The sequence below is a fragment of the Calypte anna genome, chromosome 13, assembly GCF_003957555.1.
Source record: "Calypte anna isolate BGI_N300 chromosome 13, bCalAnn1_v1.p, whole genome shotgun sequence".
NCBI lineage: Eukaryota > Metazoa > Chordata > Aves > Apodiformes > Trochilidae > Calypte > Calypte anna.
Window position 1 is genome coordinate 7,841,553 of NC_044259.1, and position 21,397 is coordinate 7,862,949.

Genomic DNA, 21,397 nt, shown 5'->3' on the forward strand with positions numbered 1-21,397 from the left:
ACCTCCCTGGGCAGCCCATTCCAATGCCTCATCACCCTTTCTGTAAACAATTTCTTCCTAATGCCTAACCTAAACCTTCCCTGGCAGAGCTTAAGGCCATGCCCTCTTGTTTTACTGGTAGTTGCTTGAGAGAAGAGCCCAACCACCCCCTGGCTCCAGCCTCCTTTCAGGGAGTTGTAGAGAGTGATTAGGTCTCCCCTGAGCCTCCTCTTCCCCAGACTGAACACCCCCAGCTCCCTCAGCCCTTCCGCACAGGACTTGCGCTCGGTCGATCGCCCGACCCCTGTACCATCCTAGCCCGGAGGCCCTCCGGGCACCCGCCGCAGCGCTGCCCGCAGCCGGGATGGGGCTGACCCAGCACCCGCAGACAAAACCCGCGGCCCGCGACCTCCCCTGCCCGCACTGCGTCCGCTGCCCGCCTCGACCCCTACGGCGGGGACGATCGCGGCGGGGCCGATCGCCAACTTCCACCGGGGCTTCGCCCTGCCCTGCCCTGCCCTGCCCTGCCCTGCCCTGCCCTGCCCTGCCCTGCCCCGCCCCGCCCTGCCCTTCTTCCCTGACCCTCGGGGCCGCCGCCGCTGTCCCCGCCCGAGGGTCGAGACGCGGCTTCGGTTTCGGAGCCGCGGGGCAGCAGCCAGGCCAGTTCCGGAGCACGGCGGCGCGAGGGTCGGTGCAGGGACCGGACCGGGACGGACCCCGAGAGGAGTCCGGGGTCGGGGCGGTCCCTGCGGAAGGGAGGCGGAGCCGGACGGTGGGAGGAGCCCTCGCCTCGGGGGCGGTGTTGCAGACCGAGGAGGCGGCTCCGGAGCCATCGCGCCTGCCCGGCCGGCGGCGGAGCTCGGCTATAGGGGGAGGGGGGTGGGGGGGCGGCTCAGCGGCGGGTCTGCGGGCCGGGCGGGCCCCATGGGCGGGTGTGTGGGCTCCCACCACGACTCCTCGGGCAGCCTCAACGAGAACTCTGACGGTACCGGAGGTGAGCTCCGGGCCCCGGGGCTGGGCGGGGGGGAGCGGGCGGGCCGTCCCCGGCGCCGCCGAAGGACCCGGTGGCCGGCGCTGCGGACCGGGGCCTGCGGCGGGGCTGGGGCCGGCGCCGGGTGGGGAATCCCCGCTGCCCTCCAGGGGCGCCGCGCTCGGCCTTCCCCCCCTCCTTCTCCCTTCCTTCCCACCCGGCTCCGGCGCGACCTCCCGGGCCGCAACTTTCCCGGGGCGGCGGAGGTGTGCGGGGGGTTGCAGGGGGGCACCGCGGGCGGGCGCTCGGCGCGGTTGCCCCGGGTGGGCGCCGTCCCGGCGGGCAGAGCCCCGCGGCCCCGGCGTGTCGGGGGACTCGGCGGCGCGGCCCCTCCGACGGCTCGGCGGAGCCCGGGGGCGGGCGGCTGATGAAATAAAGATGGACTGGCGAGCGGGCCTGCCCGGGGCTCCCAAACTTTGTTTTCCTTGTGCTCCGCTCCTTGTGGTGTGCGGCAAATAATTCTTCAGATAACTTCGATCCGGGTATTGCTGAGGGTTTGGGTTTCCTTTTTTATTTTCTTTTTCTTCTCCCCAAGAAAGATGGGTGATTTCTTCCAGCTTAAATCACCCGTACTTAATAATCAGTTTTCAGCGACTTCAGGTGCTGGAGCAGCTTGTTCTCTCTCGTGTGCAAGTGCACTACTTAGTGAGCCTGGCTTATGTGGAAACCCTGCCGCAGTGTAAGCGGCCTTTACCCTTATGTTTTTCTCTACCTAAATGCCTGAATGATTGCTTTTTCAACGTTCTTAGGCTTCTGGACCCCTGATGTTCTCCAGCTGAGCTGTATGTGCTTTGTAGTAATTTCGAGTTAGCCTACCAACAGGACACTTGGCTTACAAGGAGTTCTTGCTCATGCAGGGTCCGCAGGTTTTAGGCTGAAAATTGCTCATCTGGGTCTACGTTTTCTCCTGTGCCATATGGAATATTTTTTCTGAGTCTGGTTTTATTTCAGGTGCCCCAGCTGATGAGTGTTCTGTCGTATCAGTGACTTTGCTCTCATTCCATGATGTAAAAAATTGCAGCTCTTTCAATTATATCTGAAGCAGCCACCTGCTGATTAATCCCAGATAGGTAGTTCATAGAAATACGAAGAAGTTCAGCTAAGAACTGTGTAGGATTTAATCACATCGTTGTAATTAAAATGAATTTTATAGTTTTGCCTACTATGAGTCGTCCTTATTCTTCTCTACGAAAAAAACACAACAAAAAAACAGGGAAGAAATGAGTTGTCTGAAAAATGCATCTGTACTAAGCAGGCTGACCAGCTAGTAGAAAGTACAAAAGTGTAAGTGCAGAAAGGACCTGAGCATTTTAGTGACTCAGAGGAAAAAAGCCACGTCAGGAATCATCACATACCCAAAAAACCTTGACAGAAAATAGCATTAAAAACTACACTGACATTTGTTCTGAGACCTGCTGCAGTAGCTAGATGTTATGAGGTGAGATCATGTCACAGAAAAAATAGCCTGTGGCTAATTTACTTTCTCTTATCTTGCCTGTGATGTTGAATGAGATAGGAGGGGAAAATTACCAAGAGTTTGGCTGATACAGTAAAATTACCCAGCCAGTGGCAGCGTGTGAGGTGGGCAGTCTCCATCCAAGTTGTCCCCAGCTTGCTGTCCTGGATGGACTGTCTGGGAGTATGTTTTTGCTTGGTGTTTCCTGCATGGTGTTTACATGGTGTGACACACTGCTGCTTTGGGGTTAAATAACCTATTGTGCTTGGTGCATTAAAGCAGCAGCTGGGTTTTTCAAGATGTAAGAGATGCGAAATGCATGTCAGCTGGCTCATGTTGAATCATGCTCTAAGGATAATGTTCCTTAAGGTTGTCTTGCTTGACTGAGAAGTGATGAAATTTCAGCTGAACTGTGGGCTTCTTAGGACTGTCTTAAACAATCAGCTACAGTGTGCAGGAGCCTGTTTTGTAATGTTACGTATCTGCTCCTGCCTCTCAACAAGAAAAAAAGAGGGTGTAGGTTAAGCTGAAAGGACCTCAGAATTTATAAACCCAACTCCCAAGATGTCAAAGTCCAGCCTGCTCTAATTCTTAGGTTTACAAATTCAGCAAACGTGCTTGTGCCAGTTATGAAATCTGACTTGATCTCTCGAGGGAGCTTATGTCTTGAGGCATCAGCAAGCAAACCAGCTGAAGCACAAGCATACAGGATTTGGACCTGTGCAACCTTATTCCTGTTTCCCATGGAAGGCTCATTTCATTCTGCTCCTGGGCTGTGACCTAGGCTGGTGTTTTAGCTGTTGGATTGCTGTCAATGAGCAGGGCTGGATTATTTATAATTTTCAGAAAGGTATTACAGAGTGGAAACATCTTGGCTCTAACTAAAGCATTGCCAGTGCTTGGTTTGTTTCGGGGAAGCTTTATCTTGTCCCTAGAATGGAAAAATGTAATTGAAAGTTACGAATGGTCAGGAGATGGATGAGACAGTAATAGCAGTGCTTAATGCTGTGGAAAAGTGGGAGCTGGATCTCAAGTTTAGTTCATACTGGTCTCAGTCTGTTACAGTCTGTGGGGAGCTGGTGAAATTTTGTTCTTTTTCTGGAGTTGAGACTAGGAATTGTCACATCCCTGTGTTCTCCTCGCTCCTGTTGTCATTTTCTTCCTGTTACTTCTACTGCTGCTGGGCAAAGCTGGCAATGTGCCTTGACCATGTGTGCTTCCTTTGTCTTTTTCTTATTGGTGTTTCTCAAGGTCGAGCTGCTCACACATCCCCAGAGAGCTGTTTCCTGTACTCAGCTGTGTCTCTGTTTGAGTCCAGCTTTCCTAGGTGTCTACCACATTATTATTATTGCACATTTCTGTTCACATTGACCAAAGCAGGAGGAGTGTGTTCCTTAACAGGAATTAAACAGATACTGCTCTGCCCATCCTGCTGGAAGTGAAATGGTCTTTGCAGATTGGTCCCAGCTGTTTCATTATCACTGCTCTTTTCTAACAAGTTTTCATTTTAACAGACTATTGTTTGCTGTATTTGGGCAGAAATTCCTGTCTCAATACTTGCTGCATTGCAGTTAAGCAGACTGGTATTGTGGTGGGTGGGTGTCCTGGATAGTGAGATGGAGTTATTGGTGACTCTTTAAAGAAGATATGGAGAAAAAAAGTTCATTACATTGTTTACAGTCCCAGGTTCCTTCCCCTCAATCCCTTTAGCTCAGTTGTCTTCCATCAGATATTCTGATTTCTCAGGAGCCAAGTGCCAGATCTCTTCTTGATGTGCCATGTCAAAGGTAACTGAGTTTCTGTAGGACAGTGAGACTTGGGGAGAAATATCTCTTCCTTGGCCACTTATAGGTTATGTGACTTCTTCAGTTGTGTGTTACGAGCACTGGGTTTGGGCTTAGCTGATGGGAAACTGCACTTGTGCCTGTAAGTAACTTTTAATAACTTATATGGTGCATTTGGTTTATCACAAACCAGAGAACTTGCAGTGCCAACTTGCCATCCTGACAAGCAAGCCCTATTTGGAGGGCTTTTCTTAAATGGCTTTTCTTTCTTTGGAGGGGAGCAGTGGGAAAGAAAAGGGGAAACACAAACCCATTGATTTTCCTCTGGCAAACTCTTAGCACTGTTAGAACTTGCATTTTACTTTGTCTTACTTAGTAAAGTTCAGTGAGACAGTTATTTGTGTGGAATTAATGAGAGGGCAGGAAATCCAGTGTCTAGAAGTATGGGCACAGCAAGTCATTACAGATTAAGCCTTTTGGCTGCAGCAGGGTGATTGCTGCTCTGCTCCTCTTGACATGAGGTTGGGCTGCCTGCTGAAGTGCTTATAACCTTCTTTATTATAAAGGATGGCGATTCTGTTTGAAATCTGTCTTCTTTACTGCTGCCCCTATCACCCCAGCAGTGATAAGAGGAACAAGTGGAAATAGGGCTGCACATTTGACTGACACTAGAACTGAAGATTATGAAAAATACAAATTCTTCCTGCAGTATTTGATGCAATGCCAGAGCTTCAGTAACTTCTGGAAAGCCAAATATCATGCTCGACCTCTGCTTTTGGTAATGGGACAAGAGTTTCTTAAATATTTTCTTTAGAGTGATGTGCAATGCTGCATATTACGTGTCTGATTTGAAGCTACAATAACTGCTTTCATGGTGCTTCTATGGAAGACTGACCAAGGGAATTTGCATATTAAGTAGCCAGATTTGTTGCTCACAGTTGGATTAATACAGTAGGGCTATGCATGGCTTGCATGGGGAGGGTGTTAAACAAGCATCTCATGACTGAGCAGTTAATAGCATTTAGTGCCTACCCCTTGTATCATAGGACACAAAGGATCTCCAGCTTCCAGACTGCATTTTGCAGTGTGCTCCAGCTGTTGGTCGCAAGCTGTGATGGTGTGAACCTCTCACAGCACTGAAGAGGGACTTCATTGGCATCCAGAGAAGGTAGCTCTAGACTTCAGGTAGCTGCTGCTACCAGTCTTACTGTGTCTTTTTTTTTTTTTTTTTATGGTGGAATAATAAGAGCTTAGTATGGTTGTTACCACTTGCTCTTACTCTCTTAAGATTGCCACAAGAGTACATGTGGGTTTTGTCTGGTCTTTGTAATAAGTGACCTTCACTGAGTCGATGTCCTGAGGGCTGTCCTGAGCACTCAGTCTCCTTCAGATTGTCAGGGTTGGGTATGTGGATCTTGTAAACCTGATGATTCAGTCCCAAGTGTTTTTCTACTGGAGTATCACTTTCCCGGTATGAGCTTTTCATTTGTAAACCAGTAGATTTAGTTTTGGTTTTTAGTAACTCTTAAAAAGTAACTCTTAAAAAGTGAAATAAGGTGTTATTTTTACTGTTAATAAGGGTGAGGAACACAGCTGTTCTGTTTCCTTTTTGGCCTTGTTCCTCCAAGTAATTGTTTGTTTGGTTTCTAGATGAAGTGATTTGTTTTAATTTCTCTATGTGGGACTGCAGTGTTGAAAGTGGCAATGTTCTCCACTGAATATTAAATATAATAAATTGAACATTCAATGTGCTTTGGAGATTTTTGATAAATGGAAAATATTATTAGTTGCCTGTTCAAATAAACTCTAAAAAGCAGTAATCCACTCTTATTGCAGCAGGTAATATGATAGCTATTATTTTTCATGTAAATGTTGAATAATATAATTCATGAGTCACAAATTATAATACAGTTGAAGCCAGAAATAAAGATTTGCCTTATAGTTAAGTCTTGCCAATTCCTGCAAGCCTTTTGGCAGGTACAAAGAAGGATCAGGTTGGCCACAGCTGATCAGGTTACCCAGCTCTTGAAAAAAAAAAAAAAAAGCCTGAAAAACTTTGGACTAGATGACCTTGTTTGAGAAATTAATAATGTAAAAAAAAGGACTATGATACTTAGAGGTTTTGATTTAAAAAGCCCTTTCAGTCGGTCTTGCAGTCAAATAATGTGTATAAAAGCCAGTTACATTTTTAGGCATTTGTTTCCAATTTGCTGCCTCTGCTTTACTCCTTAAAATTCAGACCTTTTGGATGCAAATACTTCAGGCATATTTTTTCTCTTAGTCCTTTTTTGTTTTTTCTTTTCAAGTTGCTTATGCCTGGTACAGGAAAGTACTGGCCAGCTGGGGTCTCACTGTCCTCCCAGTTCATTCTTAAAAGGTTCAAAATGACTTTCTGAGTGTGGATGGTGCAGTATATCCACCCTCTCTGATAAGAGTCCAGATCGTGGCCATCGCAGCTTTCTCAAGTACTGCTCTAAAAAAATATGCAGGAAGGGCTTGGTTTTCCTTCTCATGGATTCTTATTCAAGAAGAGGTGCAACTGGATGTGCAGACGTGAGCTTTCCCTTTGAAAAGAAGGTGTCATCCCTGTCTTGGGAAAGGAAGGGCATTTCTGTGAGGGAGTTTGGCAACCAGCAGTTATGATGAAGCAGGGAGGTCTGTTCATGGGTGCAAAGGAAGAAGTCATTGGTTGACCTTCATCCTTTCTCCATGGATGTGCTTTGGATGAAGTTTGTAGGGTTTCTTGCAGCTGAAAGCTCTGTAGAACTCTTCTTTCTTTGCAAAAGCCACGTGAAATTGAGCTTTTCTGAATCTTGCTAGTTCAGGTTTTAAACACTACTGCATTTAGACAGCTGTAGTCATCATAATTCAAGTAAAAATAGAGAAGGCAAAGGGATGAGGTGGTCCTCAGGGATGAATTGCAGCATGTTGAAAGGCACTGACCTTGGGTGGGTGTTGGGGTGAGGAGTGTTGCATGCATGCATTGGGCTTCCAGAGGCATCTGCTTGCTTTGTTTGCTGGAAATGTGGGGGCTGTGTTTGCTCACAGGGATGCTGAGCAGCTTGGCAGGGCTGGTGAATCCATGTGTTGGGAGCAAGTGTGGAGGGCACCTGGGATCCCCTGGCTGGGGAAGTGCTGGGAGAGGGGTGGTGTGAGTGGCATCCCTTGGCATGGGAGTGTGGTGAGAGCAATGGGGCTCCTCCACCTAACATCTGAGGGGAAAGGCTATGAAGGGACCTGCTCTGTGAAGCAGGTGGAGCACAAGGAAGAATAAAAAAAAGCTGAAGTCAGTAGCCTGGTTTCTGGCTGTTGAATGAAACGTGTCTGGATGAAAGCTGAGATTTTTAAGAAAGATAAATGTTCTGCTACTTGGGAAGCAGAAGTAGTGCAGGTTTTGGGGTTTGTTTTGTGGGCTCTTTTTGAAGGAGGGGGGGGGGGAAAGCATTTTCCTCACATGGTAATTGTATTTCTAGTGTGAAAAGTGCAGTATGTAATTCAGTGCTTCATACTGAGTTAGCACTATCAGCAGAAGAGTAACACAGAGAAGCAGCATGAGTCTCATTGCACAGCTTGTACAGTCCATGGAACTACCTATAGCGTAGGAGGTAACTTAATATTTTTACCATCTTGACCTGTGTGTAGTAAAACATGCAGGATGCCTCGTTGTGTATTTAAGGTTCAGCTGGAACCTGAATTTTTGCATTTACTGCCTTCTGCTGACCCTAGGCCAGCCTTGCAGCTGTTAGCCAGGTGTAGGAGATTTCTTTCCTGGCACACTTGGATGAGGCTTGTGCAAATGAGGGAGGGATGAAAGATGGGGCAGTGCAAACTGCATAAAGAGTTTTTGTTCTGTTTCCCCCCCTTTGAAAAACTATGTCATGAATGCTGACACTAGGGCTGGAGTTTCTTAGTCTACCTTTAATATTTAAAATGACATAAATAGCCTGTCATCCTGAGATGCAGGGGCACTGCAGGTTCTGCAGGTGATAAGTGCACAAGCAATTAATACATGCTATCAATTTGCAGGAGCTGTTACACATGCAGTTGACCTGTTAGGGCTTAATGGAAAGCATTTGAAAATTCTACTTTCATAAAGTAGAAATACTGCTGGGGGTGGGGATCCTTGCTGCTGTGCTTGCATATTGGATTGCTTTAACAGCTCCTCCCTTCATCCCTTTGTCACTGTCCTTTTCTTTTCTCATCTCCCCCCCTCCATAGCAAACATGATTTAAAGAGAAAAATTCAAAGCCCTGCTTGAAAGCCATTTGTGGCAGGAAACGGGCACAGTTCTGAAGAAATTATTCTTCTGTAGAAACTCAGATGTGCTAAAGGATTTTTTATATATATATATATATACACACATATATCTCCTTGTGCTGAATATTAGGTAGAAAGGAGAGTGTTTGGGGAGTTTCTGATCTGTCATGTGATTTTTCCCACTTTATCAAACATGAAAGAGAAGGTGCTTTATAAATGGTAGTGAAGAGTTCTTTGGTACTGCCTAGGGGGAAAAAAATTGAAATGTGGAAATGTATCATACAGTGCTCTAAATGGCAAATTATTTTTGCACCACATTAACAGGGAGTTTGCCCTTAAAACAAATATATACTCAGTCTACCATTATTGGCACTTCTCTATAAATAACTAAAATATTTTTCATAACATGAAATTATAAGCATTTTATAGTTTGTGGCAACACATGGTTTATAATAATTTATAATACATGTAGCACCTATAAATAATTCTCTTAGTTAAGACAACATATTGTGTAGGGAGGTGTTTTTCACCTTTTCCCAGTAGAGATGTGTGCTCTTTGGGAACACACTGAGGGGCTGAGATGGCATTGGGAGCACAGTACAGTAGTTTGGGGTTGGAAGCTTTTACCTTTGTATTTTTGAAATTCAGTCATGGAACTCAATTTCTGCTCTCACGCTGTGATCAAGGGCACTCTGGATTCATGAGAAGGATCTCTCATGGCATTTACTTTGTTGCTTTACTTTTCTGCCTTGGAACTATCATTGGCTGTGATTTCTTGTCTGTATGGATAAATACAGTCTTTTTGTTAAAGAATACCTTTCAAATAGCAGACAGTACCTGCAGCTGGTGAATGCCATTTTCTCCTGCCAATTTTTTTTTTGGCAACACACTGCTGCTTGAGCAGCTGAGCCTACTGTAGAGCATCAGCAATCACAGGATAATGGCTGCCTGGTGAAAAGGTAAATGGTTTAAGTAAAAATTGCTAATTCACACAATTTTTGGCAAAAGTACAGGGAAACATTGCATATGTCCTATATTCTGGACTTTTTAATGCCTTCAGAGTGTTTTCAAATGCATTTCCTTCATCACTGGTGAAGGTAAAAACTGGACTTTAGTGAAGGGTACTTATCTTTCAGGTGACCTGATAAATGCTTCTGAACCTCTCTTGTGTGAGTTATTGAGTTGCATTTAGATACCCCCCAGGGGGCAAGAAGGACCTTCTGGATGTGTGGCAACATGCTTGAAGTAGGGAGGGGATGCCAGTGTCTCTGAAGGTAGAAGCATGCTTTAGATGCTTTTTTTTTTTTTTTTTTTTTTTTAGTGGAAGACCATACTGCAGGGAAAACTCCCAGTTCTTCTAATCACAGGCTGTGGTTGCTCCAAGTTTGTTAACACACTAAAGTGAGAGTGAGAAGACATGGGCAGAAAGCAGTTTGGAAGTGTTAACAGGAAGCAAAGCACAGCATACGTGTTAAATAGTTTGGAAATCCTAAATGTTATCTGAAGGTTGGATTAACAATTTCCCTAGCTGGGTGTATTCACAAGGAAGCTAAATTTGGTGGCAGCAGTAGTTAACCATACGTTCAGATGAAGCTTAGCACCAAGTGCTTGACATTTCTATGCAGCAGCATCCTTTGCTGTTCCTGGGTTTGGTCTGGAAGCCTGTTCAGGACATGATGCCAATGCCCTGCTTGCTGGGGGTGAGTGAATCTCTCCCTCTGCCTGTGCATTATGTACATTCAGTGCATTTAATGAGCAAACCTGCTGAATGGGTGGTAAATCACAGGTCCTTGCTGAGGGTTAGCACTTTGAGGGGTGAAAAATGGGTAAACTGTCAAATACCTATTTAAACTTTTTTTTAAAAGGAGTTGGAACTTAGTTGTGAATTTCATGTTGGTGCCTTGGCTCAGTAAAATACATAACAGACTGCTTTTTCTGTAATTTTTTTTTTTTTTTTGCTGTGTGCCTACGGAAGTACATTAAAAGAACATGGACTGCTATAAATACAAGCAATTATCAAATAAAAATATGTTCTGTAAAGTGCTTATCAATGTCAGATACTATTCTAAGAGAGGTATAAATTCTTAGTTGAGATGAGTTCTCTTACTCATTTATGTGTTGCTTTTTTACATCTGTAGATCTCCACTGTATTTTTATCCAAATCTAAAATTAGTTCTGGTGCTTGAATTGCAACAGAAAACCACACGAGTATTGAAATCATATTGCTTGATTAAAGTCACATGCTTTAAATCAGGCACATATTGGGTAGCCTCATGCTCACAACTTAATGCAATGTCCCAGTGCTGCCTTCACACAACCAAAACAAGCACGTTCCTTGTACCTAACCAGGAGGCTGTAGCTGCTCTGCTGGTATTACAGCACAAAAATGGGCCCCAAAATACTACAGATTGGGGTTTTGGCTTTAACTGAAACTGCTTCAGAATGGAACAAGATGGGACAATTTTCATCTTCCCTCTGGGAGAAAAAAGGAGCAGCAGTGTTGTCAGAACAAGGGAGCATGGATATTGTGGTTTGATATTGCAAGGCAAGGTGTAAATTACCCTCTAATTCTTGAACTCTGATTCATGGTAGAGACATTGTAATCCAGCATACTTTCCCTCAAAATGAGAAAAAAACCAATCCAGCATATATAAAGATTTTACTGTAAGCTTTTGAAAATAGTTTAATGGTGTATTTAGGGTGTCCTTTTTACTTCTAAATGGCATGAGCCCTTGAAAAGTACCTGTCATGTTTTCTAAGTGGGATGGAGTTGCCTGGATCACCATTATCTTGGAGAGATCATGATGTAAGCAGTGCCATGTGTCCAGATACAAATTTCCAAAAGTTTTTGTTCCTTTTGTTTCTTAGGGAGAAACACAACCAAAATACTTCAGCTTTTTAGACTTAAAGGAAAACTCTGTGACCTTGTGTGTGTCTCATAGATTCTCTTGTGCTGGTCTCTCCTTAAAGTCACAATTTTGGGGGAACATGCACTTACAGCTGGAATCATGGTATTCCTGAATGCAAGTTGAAGTCTGGGTCTCCTTTGGGCTAGCTCATGGATACTGAATAAATTGAACCAAAGGAACAGCACTGGCCCTGAGGTGTTTGCAGTCTGATAACTGACCCTTACAGGTTAGCTGGAAGGAATTTATTTTCTAAACTGTCCTTATACATCGTTTTGGTCAAGTAAACTTGACCAGTTCTTCACTTGTAACCCACCAGTCTTGCTGCCGTTTCATTTAGCAATAGTTAATACTTCAAGGTACCCGTGTTTTATATGGTCCCATTTCACTTCTGCACTGATTTGCTGTGTGGATCTTCATCCACTGAAGTCCAGTAAGGTGTTGGTAGAGGTGAATCTTGAGACCTGTTCGTACTTTGTTTCCCTGGGAACTTTTATGCCCTGTCTAGCAGAATGACTGGTCTGTTGTGCACCTCATTCTTACAAATACTAATCTTACAATAATTAGGTTTAAACTGGGAAGGAGGAGAAGTCATGGCCTGTGAGTAAATTACCACTCATGCTTTTTAGGCAGTGTCAATAATGAAATACTCCATTGGTTTTTGGAGAGTCAGTGCCCAGCAGCAGGAAAAAACACAGCAAAACCATTTGAAAGAAAAGAGGAATTGGGCGTTCTTTTTTATCTTTAACATGGTGGGTCTCATTTAGTGCTGCTGCTGCTTTAGACACAAGTCTTCTGTGGAAGCTGCTTACCAAACCAGACTGGGAGTAGGAATTCAAGGGTGCATTAGTTGGTGAACCCCAAATGAAACCCTCTTTGTACCCATCCTACAGATGGGGTCTGAGCTAGCTGCTGCACCTTGGCATAGTGATTACATGTGCAGGATGAGTGGGCTCTTGAACACTCCCCATCCCCACCCTTCATCCCTGCCAGGGCATGATCAGTTCCCAGGGAGCAACTTTTTCTCAGGAATTTATAAGTAAACATATTTAAAGCAGTGCTTACCACAGCTTCCTCAAAATACTGCTTTGGCAAATAAAGAAGTATTTCTTTTGCATCCTATATAAAGGTTTGCTTACAGAATTCACTTTTTTCAAGCTTTATACATCCCAAAGATGACAGGTGTTTATCTTAGGAATGCAAGTGCAATTTTTTAACTCCAGTTATGTTCTTTCTGATTATTATATTCAGGGAAAATGGTATGCTGCAGGACTGTGGAAGAAATGACATTAGCATTTTATCTTATTGTGGTTGGAACCTTATTACCAAGAGCTAATAATTTGCATTGAGCGCCACATTAGTTAGGAATATATTATGGATACTTGGGGGTGGGGGAGGAAGCATTTAAATTCCTGCCAGTGTCCTACCTTGTTAATGTCTCCTGGCAGGCTACATCCAGAGAGATGCTGAGAGCACTGCTATCTGATCAGTAACCCTGGTGATAAAATAGTTTGAAGTCATGACAGTTCAGTTATATATTTCAGTCTGCAAAGTCCAAGATGGCAGTTCCAGCAAAGGCTTCTGGATTTCCTAGTTCACTGCTCTGTCAAACAGAATATTCTGTCTTAGAAATTCTACCAACTGATCTAATCTTGTCTTAAAACTCTTTCCAGGCTTGCCTACTCAAGTGTGCTGTCGCTATCTGATTGCTCTGCCTGCCAAATTTCCAAGCTGAATTAATCTTCCATTGATAAAGTGCCCTTCTAGCTGTGCTGTGCAGTCACCTTTCCTTCTTTCACATCTCATTTCATTACTGTAAATTAATATGAGGATTTTTTTTTCATCTGAAGAAACTCTTGTTATGCGATTCAGATTTATGTAACTGCACAGTTTTTCTTCTTGTGAAACTTTCCAACTTTCTCTCATTTATGTCGAAGGTTAATAAACAAGGAACAGCCTGGTTTTCACAAAACAAATATTTTTCTGTCAAGATATTTCAGTATTAGTAAATTTTTGTTGTTAGTAAATTTTAATGGTAAATAATGACATTTTATGAAAATTTTTTTCAGCTGAGGAAGCTGGGGGGGGAGTGCTACCCAGACATGAACATATTCTGGTGTATTTTTCTCATGTTCATCCTTAACTTTTACACAGGTCAAACCCTTTGGATTACACACCTTTTCCATACACCCCCCTCTGTGGTGGATATTACAACATTCTCTTTCCATGGAAATACAGTGAAAGCTGATAACTGAGTGTGGGGTACTTTATTGACCAGTCTCTGCATGTTCCTAGGACTAGACTTTTCCAAGCAATGTGATTGCTGGAAACAAACATATTTCAATGGCTTTGCTAGAATAGCAATTTGGATTGAAAGCTTGGGGCAGTTTGGCTCAGTTCCTGCTGTTGCAGGTGTAGGAATCTAACATATTGGAAGATACAAGCTCTTCTTGGGTAGCCAAGAGGAAAATATTGTGCTTTAGGGAGAGGAAATTATAGGCCTGTCATAAAAATAGGGGTTGGTTCATAATACTAGAGATCAAACTTGAAGGCTAGGTGAGAAGAGAACATGCAAAAAGTTTATTCTTCCTTTTTTTTTTCCAACCTACTCTAAGTAGCTGGTATTTATCTTGAACATACCCAAGCAAAGATTACTTTTCCCGCAGCAAAGGAGACTCTTGTTTCTTATTGCCTTTCTAATTATTATTTTTAATAGCCTCTGTTGCCAGTAGTGCCTAAATATTGCTGTAACATGGAGGGTCCTAAACACTTGCCATAGTTTTATGGGCCAAAACTACAGCTTAGAAAGAAAGCAGGTGATAAACTACTGTTGGAAAAAATCACTGCCTGGGGCCTGGCCCAAGCTGAACAGAGCTGCCAGGTCTGCTCGACTCCCAGCTGTATGCTTCCCATTCCTAGTTTTGATACAGACTTTTAAAAGCAAGGAAACTTAAATACTTTCTTTGTGTAGTTAGTTATTCACTGGGGGATCTGAGTGGATTTCTTTGTTTGCAATTTATTGCTACTGTGATGGAGTTGGAGATGCAGCCCCAGTTCTGCTGCATCCTAAGTTTGAGGTGCTCTTGATGAGAGCTGCAGAAGCAGCACTTGATGTCCATGGTTTGCTCATTAGAGCACAGTAATTAGCACAGCAAGCTGCGTGAATCTGGAATGTACTTGTATCCAGCTATTTTTGTGACTTCTTCTTCTAACTGCTATAGCCAACTATGAAAACTTTTCAATGATTGCAGAAGTCCTTCCACCTAAACAAACTAAATTTACCTGCAGAACAATGTATGGTAAACCATGGGAGATCTGGGCTCTTATTCTGAAATGGCTGAAATAAGATTCTCTTCCTGCTAATGCCTTGTGCTTATTACCAGTCAAAGCTCTCATCCTTAAATTTGGAACTAGGCTTATTTTCCCTTCAAGTGAGAGGAGAAGGGCTGAGAAGAGGGTCTGCCTAATACTGTAGAATTTTGCCCTAATTGAGAACCAAAGTCTTTTCCTACAGAACTTGCCTCCTAAATCCAGAATCAACATACACTTATTTTAATCTGTTACAGCACTCATGTCATAAATTATAAGAAAAAGTAGAAAAAGCACATCTGTCCTGACAAATTATACTACTTTTGCTTATGAGCAGATGATGACACTGGAGAAATAATGTCCTTCAAGTATTATGGTGAGTGGCTTTTTAGAAAACACAAGTGTATCCCATGGTCAAGGCCCCCTTCAGCCATTACCAGCTATGTAACATCCAATGCCATTGTCAACATAATCATTGCACTGCCAGTGTTCAGCTTGCTCTGTCTTGCTGAGAATTAAATGCATTCTAAATCAAATTATTCTCTGTAGTGATCCTTTGATTTGAGAGGGAAGAGGAGTTACTAAAGGGATGTGCTCTTGTGTCCACTGGAAATGCTGCCCTTTGGTACAGAGCAAGCATTGCTCAATCCATTGATAGAGCTGAAGACTTCTGTGCTCAGGGACTTCTGAAAGAGATCAAATGAATTTGCTAAATTTGGAAAGGTTCTGGCTACTTTATCATCATTTCATCAGTTTAAATGAAGAGTGCAGTTTTGTGCTTCCTCCAAGGTCCTCCCATCTCGTGGGGATGGAAATTACTTGAGCTCCTGTAGCTGCTTTCATCTTATCCCTTGATGCATCCACTTAAGCAGCTTCCCCTGTAGATTCTGTTGCTCTTTTACACACTGTTTGAAGGCAAGTTTCAGTCCTCCACATGGAGTGAAAATCAAGCATAGGGTTGGCCCCACGAAGAGTTTTTGGTGGGAGTTAATTGTCAAGCAGTGGGTTCCAAATTTTTCTTCAATTGTTCCCTACCATGTGTTCTAACTTCTGATGGTTCATGGGGAGGAGTAGCCTTTCTTAGCATCCCAAGAAAACTGCTGATAGCTCCATATCACTCTTGTCTTAGAAGCCCATGTGTTGCACCTTTGAGCTATTGATGCTGCTTGGCATTGTACACCCATTCATATAGACCTTTGAGCTGCTCAGCTTTCTCCAGTCTCAGCTATTGGAGTTTCTTGGAGAATGATTGTCCAGAAGAACAGATGAGAATTTAGTTTCAAAACTGCTTATTTGAAAATCTAACTTGCATCACCATTTGTTTAGAACCAGATCACCTTTAAGGTCCTTAACAATTCTGTGACATCTGAGGAGCATCAGGAATGCCTTGTCCCACCTTTGCACATCTGGCTGCAGCTGCAGGGGCTTGGGACAGCTCTGTGCCCACAGGTCTGCCTTGTTCAGCTCACACTGGCAGATGCACTTCTCAAAAATTACTGAGACAGTTCCTGGGAAAATGAGTGGTATGTTTTAGACACAAAGATAAAACATTTCCTAAATGGGAACTAAGTTGAAAGCATCTAAAAATCTAAAAAAGCATCTAGTGAGTGTGAAATGGTAGCTTTATCATGAAAAACTACTTTGTATAGTAGAGTTTAGTAAAGCAGCAAATATAATTTTAAGAAATACAGTTTCTTAGATTAGATCTTTTAAGTGTTTGCTTATGCCTGTTTCACCCATTCCTTGAACCAAGCAATTGCCTTTCAGTTTTCCTAACAGCACCTGTGGAATGTAATAGAGCTGTAAAATTAAATCATTAAGATAATCTATGTTTGGTATGTGTGTCAGGTAAGATTCCTATTTTCAGCTTATACTGATCTCTTAATTAAGTGATGAGCTTAAGTAGCTGAGATACAGTAATAGTACATTTAGTTAATTGGCTAATGTGTAACTTTATCCCTGCCAATAACTGACTGGAATAAATTCAGGGCATGGTGTTAGATCCTGTAACTAAGCTCATTTAATCATTGGTCATTGTGAAAACACCAAGTTACCAACTTGGCTTTTTTTTGTTTGCTCCCTTCTGGAATTTGAGTGCTATGCATGGGAAAAGTGGCACAGTAAGCAAAGCCTTGTTCACCTGAGTATTCATTAGGAACATTAAATTGGCCATCTGTCTTGTGCATTATACCTTATATTACACAGCCTGTGTGCAATTGCAAATTTTGGTGTAAAGCTTTAAACCAACAGAGCCCAGTGCAAATTAATACTGTGGTGAGATGGGATCTGAAATTGTGCTGAATTCTGCAGCTCATCCTAAGCAATTGTCCTTTAGGGGATCTCTGTGGATCTCTAGGCTATCTGTTGGTTTCAAAATATTCCTAGCTAGTGCTGGGTCATAGTAGTGAGTTAGAAAGGTTTAAATTATGTGACAGGAGTTCTGAATCTGTGGCACTGGTGGAGATTTGTTTCTGTCAGAGCACTGGAGTGGGACCCTCTCCAGGCATGGGCAGGATTTACTCTGGGCCAGGCTTCACACTTCAATTTCCAGCTCTTCCCTTTTAATACATTCCCTTCTTCCTGACCCAGTGAGTGGGCTAAGGGCTTTACTGGTTGTAATAAAGTAAACTCATGCATGGCATCATCCAGAAGGTCTTCAGAAGTTGCAGCATAACGTGTACACACACTGCAGGTGGGTCTGCTGAGGGTCCTGGCCAGCTGGCTGTCAGCATATTGTACCTCATCAGAGTGGAGCTGCCTGCATTGTTTAAAGAAAAATATCAGCTTAGTTTTTAAAACTCTGGCAGGATGAAAGATAAGGCTGGCTTTAATTTGTTTAATACTTTTGGTCTTTTTTTTTTTTTTTTTTTTACCTTGACAAAAACGGTGCTAGTGCTGGAAGTACTCCTGGTGTGTTAAACACAGACCAGATGTACAGCAGATGTCCCTGTCTGTCACTTACCAAACCTGGAGGATTTGTGATGACCTTGTGTATCTGTGGCTGTGTGACAGAGGCTTGTGCTGGCCACCCTCCTCCCATGGCTTGGCCAACATAAAAGCAAAGCCTCTGTTTAAACACAGCTGAGTCAGTCCCTGATTTGTGTCATGCTCAAAGCACACAGAACTTGGCTCTTAGCCTGTGGAAAAGCACTTGCAGCACATCCAGTTGTAAATTTTTTACAGGAGGGCTGTCACCCTCCAGTAAGCATCTTTAAATATTTCCTTAGCCATTCATGTAGATGGCTGCTATGCATTGGTCAAAGGCAGAACATTATCAAGGAAGAAGAGGGACAGGACAATGTTTATTTGCAGCTGGGAACACCAGATCTTTCCTTTTATTAAATCCCTGCAAGCAGATGAGCCTGGGCTGTGCTGCTGGTGTGCAGCAGGAGGGAGGTGCCTGTGTCATGGCAATCCACGGGCGCAGAGTTTACCAGCCAGAGGAACCAGCCAGTTTTATCTGATGTCTTGAGTTTCCCTGTTAACTGACTTGAGATTAAAATACAAAAGCATCTTAGTACTTTAGAAGTAAGCTTTCTAACTTGCATTTTTCCTTTCAATAGGAGACAACACTGGGTTTTGGGGTTGTTAGGTAAACTCTGTGCACCTTCCCACTGCATTCCCACAGCTGTTTCCATCTCTGGGTACTGCACTTACTTTCTCTTGCATGTGAGAGGCTGCATTGATGCCAAGCTCTCAGCCGCAATTGTGTTTTAACTGAAGCTGTGCCTTGCAGAAGTCAAAGGAAGCATGTACTTTATGCTACCTGTCTCAAATACAATATTTTTCATGTTGGTAACAGCTTTCCTTAATAGTTTTTGTTATTTAAAGTATAGCTGTGTGTGGTGGATGGTGCAGAGTAAAGGTCTTGGTGCTTGCATGCAGTGATTTGGGAATGGGTAAATCTTTATCCTGTTCTGCATCCAGCTGAAAACATGTATCTTCCAGATATTTCTATTTTCCCAGGAGTTTAAATTCTAGTGTCAAGAGTGCTGGCATTGATAATGTCTGGACCTCAAAGCTGTTTAACCACAGTGTGATCAGAACTTCCCTGTGAGGCTGAAGCCAACTCTGAAGAGCTGATAGAGCTACTGCTGGTTTTCCCACTGCCTGCAGAAGCAGAATTTGTGGCTCTGGGCTTGCTCTGCTGGGATGCCATTGAAACAGATGAGCATCATCTGGGCTTTGTCCTGCCTGCAGTGTCACTGCTCCCTCTGTGGCTGCCCCTTGAGCAAGGCACTAAGGCTTTGAGGTGGTAACTGTACAAAGGTGTTTGCTTTCTCAGAAATTGTTAGGAAAAAGAGGAGTTGTATCAGCAGTTTAATTGAGATGATCAAGAAATATTTTGCTTGTGTTTCCAGTGGGAAGTTGGGTGGAGAGGCAAGACTCAGGAATAACCACAAACTTTTGTGATTTAAGAATAACACGGCCACAGAATTAGCACTAGGAAATATCACTGAGCTTTTGGTGGGAGACAAATGTGAAAAATTGCCTTGGAGAAATATTGTTTGAATTCTTGAGGCAAACAGTAGAGAACTTGACAGTGGCTTTGTTTGAATTATTGCTCAATCTGGCACCAGTTATCCAGAGCATTTGTAACCATTGGGCTTTGCTGTCCTGCTCTCACAGCTCTGGGAGCAGAGGAATTGCTCTCAAAAAACCTTCACCAACAGACAGGAGGCTGAAATTCATCTCTTGCCAGCTGGTTCTTGGCTGTGAATTGCACCTCACGTTAGACAAAATGCTACGTTTTTAATTTCTATGAAAGGTGATCTGCATTATCACAGTGTCCTGGGGTGAAGATCTGGGTAGATCCCATGTAACGTTGGGGAGCAGACCTCCAAACTTTGCAGCTTTTCTGCCTTGCTGCAATACTGCCAGATTTTTGGAAATGTGAAGGGTGATGAGTGAAGAGCTGCTGGGAAATATCAGGCTTTCTTGATTTCTTCTGCAGTACTTGTTGAAAATGATGGGGGAAATGGAAAATACAGAGTAATAGCTGGTAATTAGAATAATTTTTTCTTTGTCCAGCACATCCATACAGCCTTATCCTCTCGTGTGTTTTATATCTCTCTGTGAAGCCTCTGCATTGACTCAGTGAAGATTTAGTACCTTTTGTGTGGGGGGAGGCAGGAAAGGATTGTGCTATGTGTGTGACTTGTCTGAAGCTGCCTGTAATTACCAGCATAACTTGCACTTTTATTGACTGCAGTTTCATCTCTGCAATTAACTCCTTTTGCAGGAAGGCATTAGGTAGGAGTTGAGAACTGGAGAAACAGGGAAGGGAATATTCCCAGTCCCTGCTTTGAGCAGTGCTTTGTAACATTGCACAGTGCCAGCACAGGTGAGCAGCTATCTGGGGAGCACAGTGGTGTTTGCCTGGTTGACTTTGAGCTCAGGTTGGGGGGGTACAGGTGATTGATGATCCCCCCCTTTTCCCAGGGGGACCACATCCATCATTCAGCACCAGTTGTGTCTCTCAGAGGAATGCAAGCTCCTGGCTTTGTGTCATGAGGATCAGTCTCGTGTCTTCCACTGGCTCTTCTTGCTAATAGCTTTTTTTTTCTTTCCTCTTTCAACCCTTCTCAAGGAGGAGAAAAGGGAATGGCCCCCATTTGGCATTTGGTTGGTGGTTTTACTTATGTGCGGGTTTGTCTTTTCTAGGTTTGTTGCTCTGAAAACCTTCACACCACAGCTTTAATTCTTGCTTGGCTCAAAATGATCTCTTCTGCCTACACCTTTAATGTTGGGTTACACATCTGTTTAAATATGTAACTTGAATTTCTGTCGGGAAATATAATTGTTCTTGTGTTCATTTCACCCTTCACAATCTCTCTCCATGAAAAATTTAATACAGTTTCAAGAATTCTGCAATTCAAGCATTTCAGCCTTATGGCTTTCTCAGCCTTACCTGGTCCCCAGGAATGTTGCCCTACTCTGAATGCTCCCAGGACTGTGCCAATTGAAATTTCCTGTAGTTTTCATATGAAATTTTGGTGCTTCTTCATTTTATTGTTAGGAAAATTTAATTGTTCAGTGAAATATTTCATTTATGTCTTTTACCAGTGCCCAGGGATGCTTCCTTTCCAAAATACTGTTAGGCTTTGTGAAAATGTAACCCTCTTAAGAAATCAAAATGCTAAAAAACTAGCAATGTACAGATAAGATTCTGCCATTTTCTCATTGTTGTGTAAGCCTGTGCTACTTAATGTAATTTAAATTGTGTATGCCTATGCTACTTAATGTATTTCAAACTGTCTGCTTCTTAGATGTGGTACAATTCCCCCTGCCCCCTCCTCACTTTCTCTTTCTGCATCTCTCCTTTGTACTGACTCTTCCTCCAAGCACTGTTGTAATTCAGCTGCTGAAAGGATTACACTGGAGAATGATGCAGAGAAAATTATTAGGATGAATCCTATCTAGATATTGATACCAAATTACAAGATACCTTATGAGAAAATTGGAGCAAAATAAATCTAATATGAGTCTGATTTGATCAAGTGAAGTATTATGCACTGTGGGAAGGGAAACCCTTGGGACTATTACCAGAAGCAACTCTAGAGGTAATAAAAGTGTTACTCTGTATTTTATTTGTCTTAGTTAAACAGTTTGTTAGCAACTGATGCTCAGCAGGGAAGTAATTTTGTAAAGAAAATGTTTTTGATCATTAGTTCAA

At 43.2% G+C, this 21,397-nt stretch overlaps 1 protein-coding gene across 1 annotated transcript in view; it reads left to right on the forward strand.

Moving 5' to 3' along the window:
• Positions 1 to 839: 839 nt before the first annotated feature.
• Positions 840 to 21,397, forward strand: part of UBTD2 (ubiquitin domain containing 2) — a 51,817-nt gene continuing 31,259 nt past the window's right edge. The window contains exon 1 of the mRNA XM_030459254.1: positions 840 to 973. Within this exon, the coding sequence (XP_030315114.1) occupies positions 904 to 973 (70 nt within the window). The 5' untranslated portion in view covers positions 840 to 903. The remainder of the gene's footprint in view (positions 974 to 21,397) is intronic.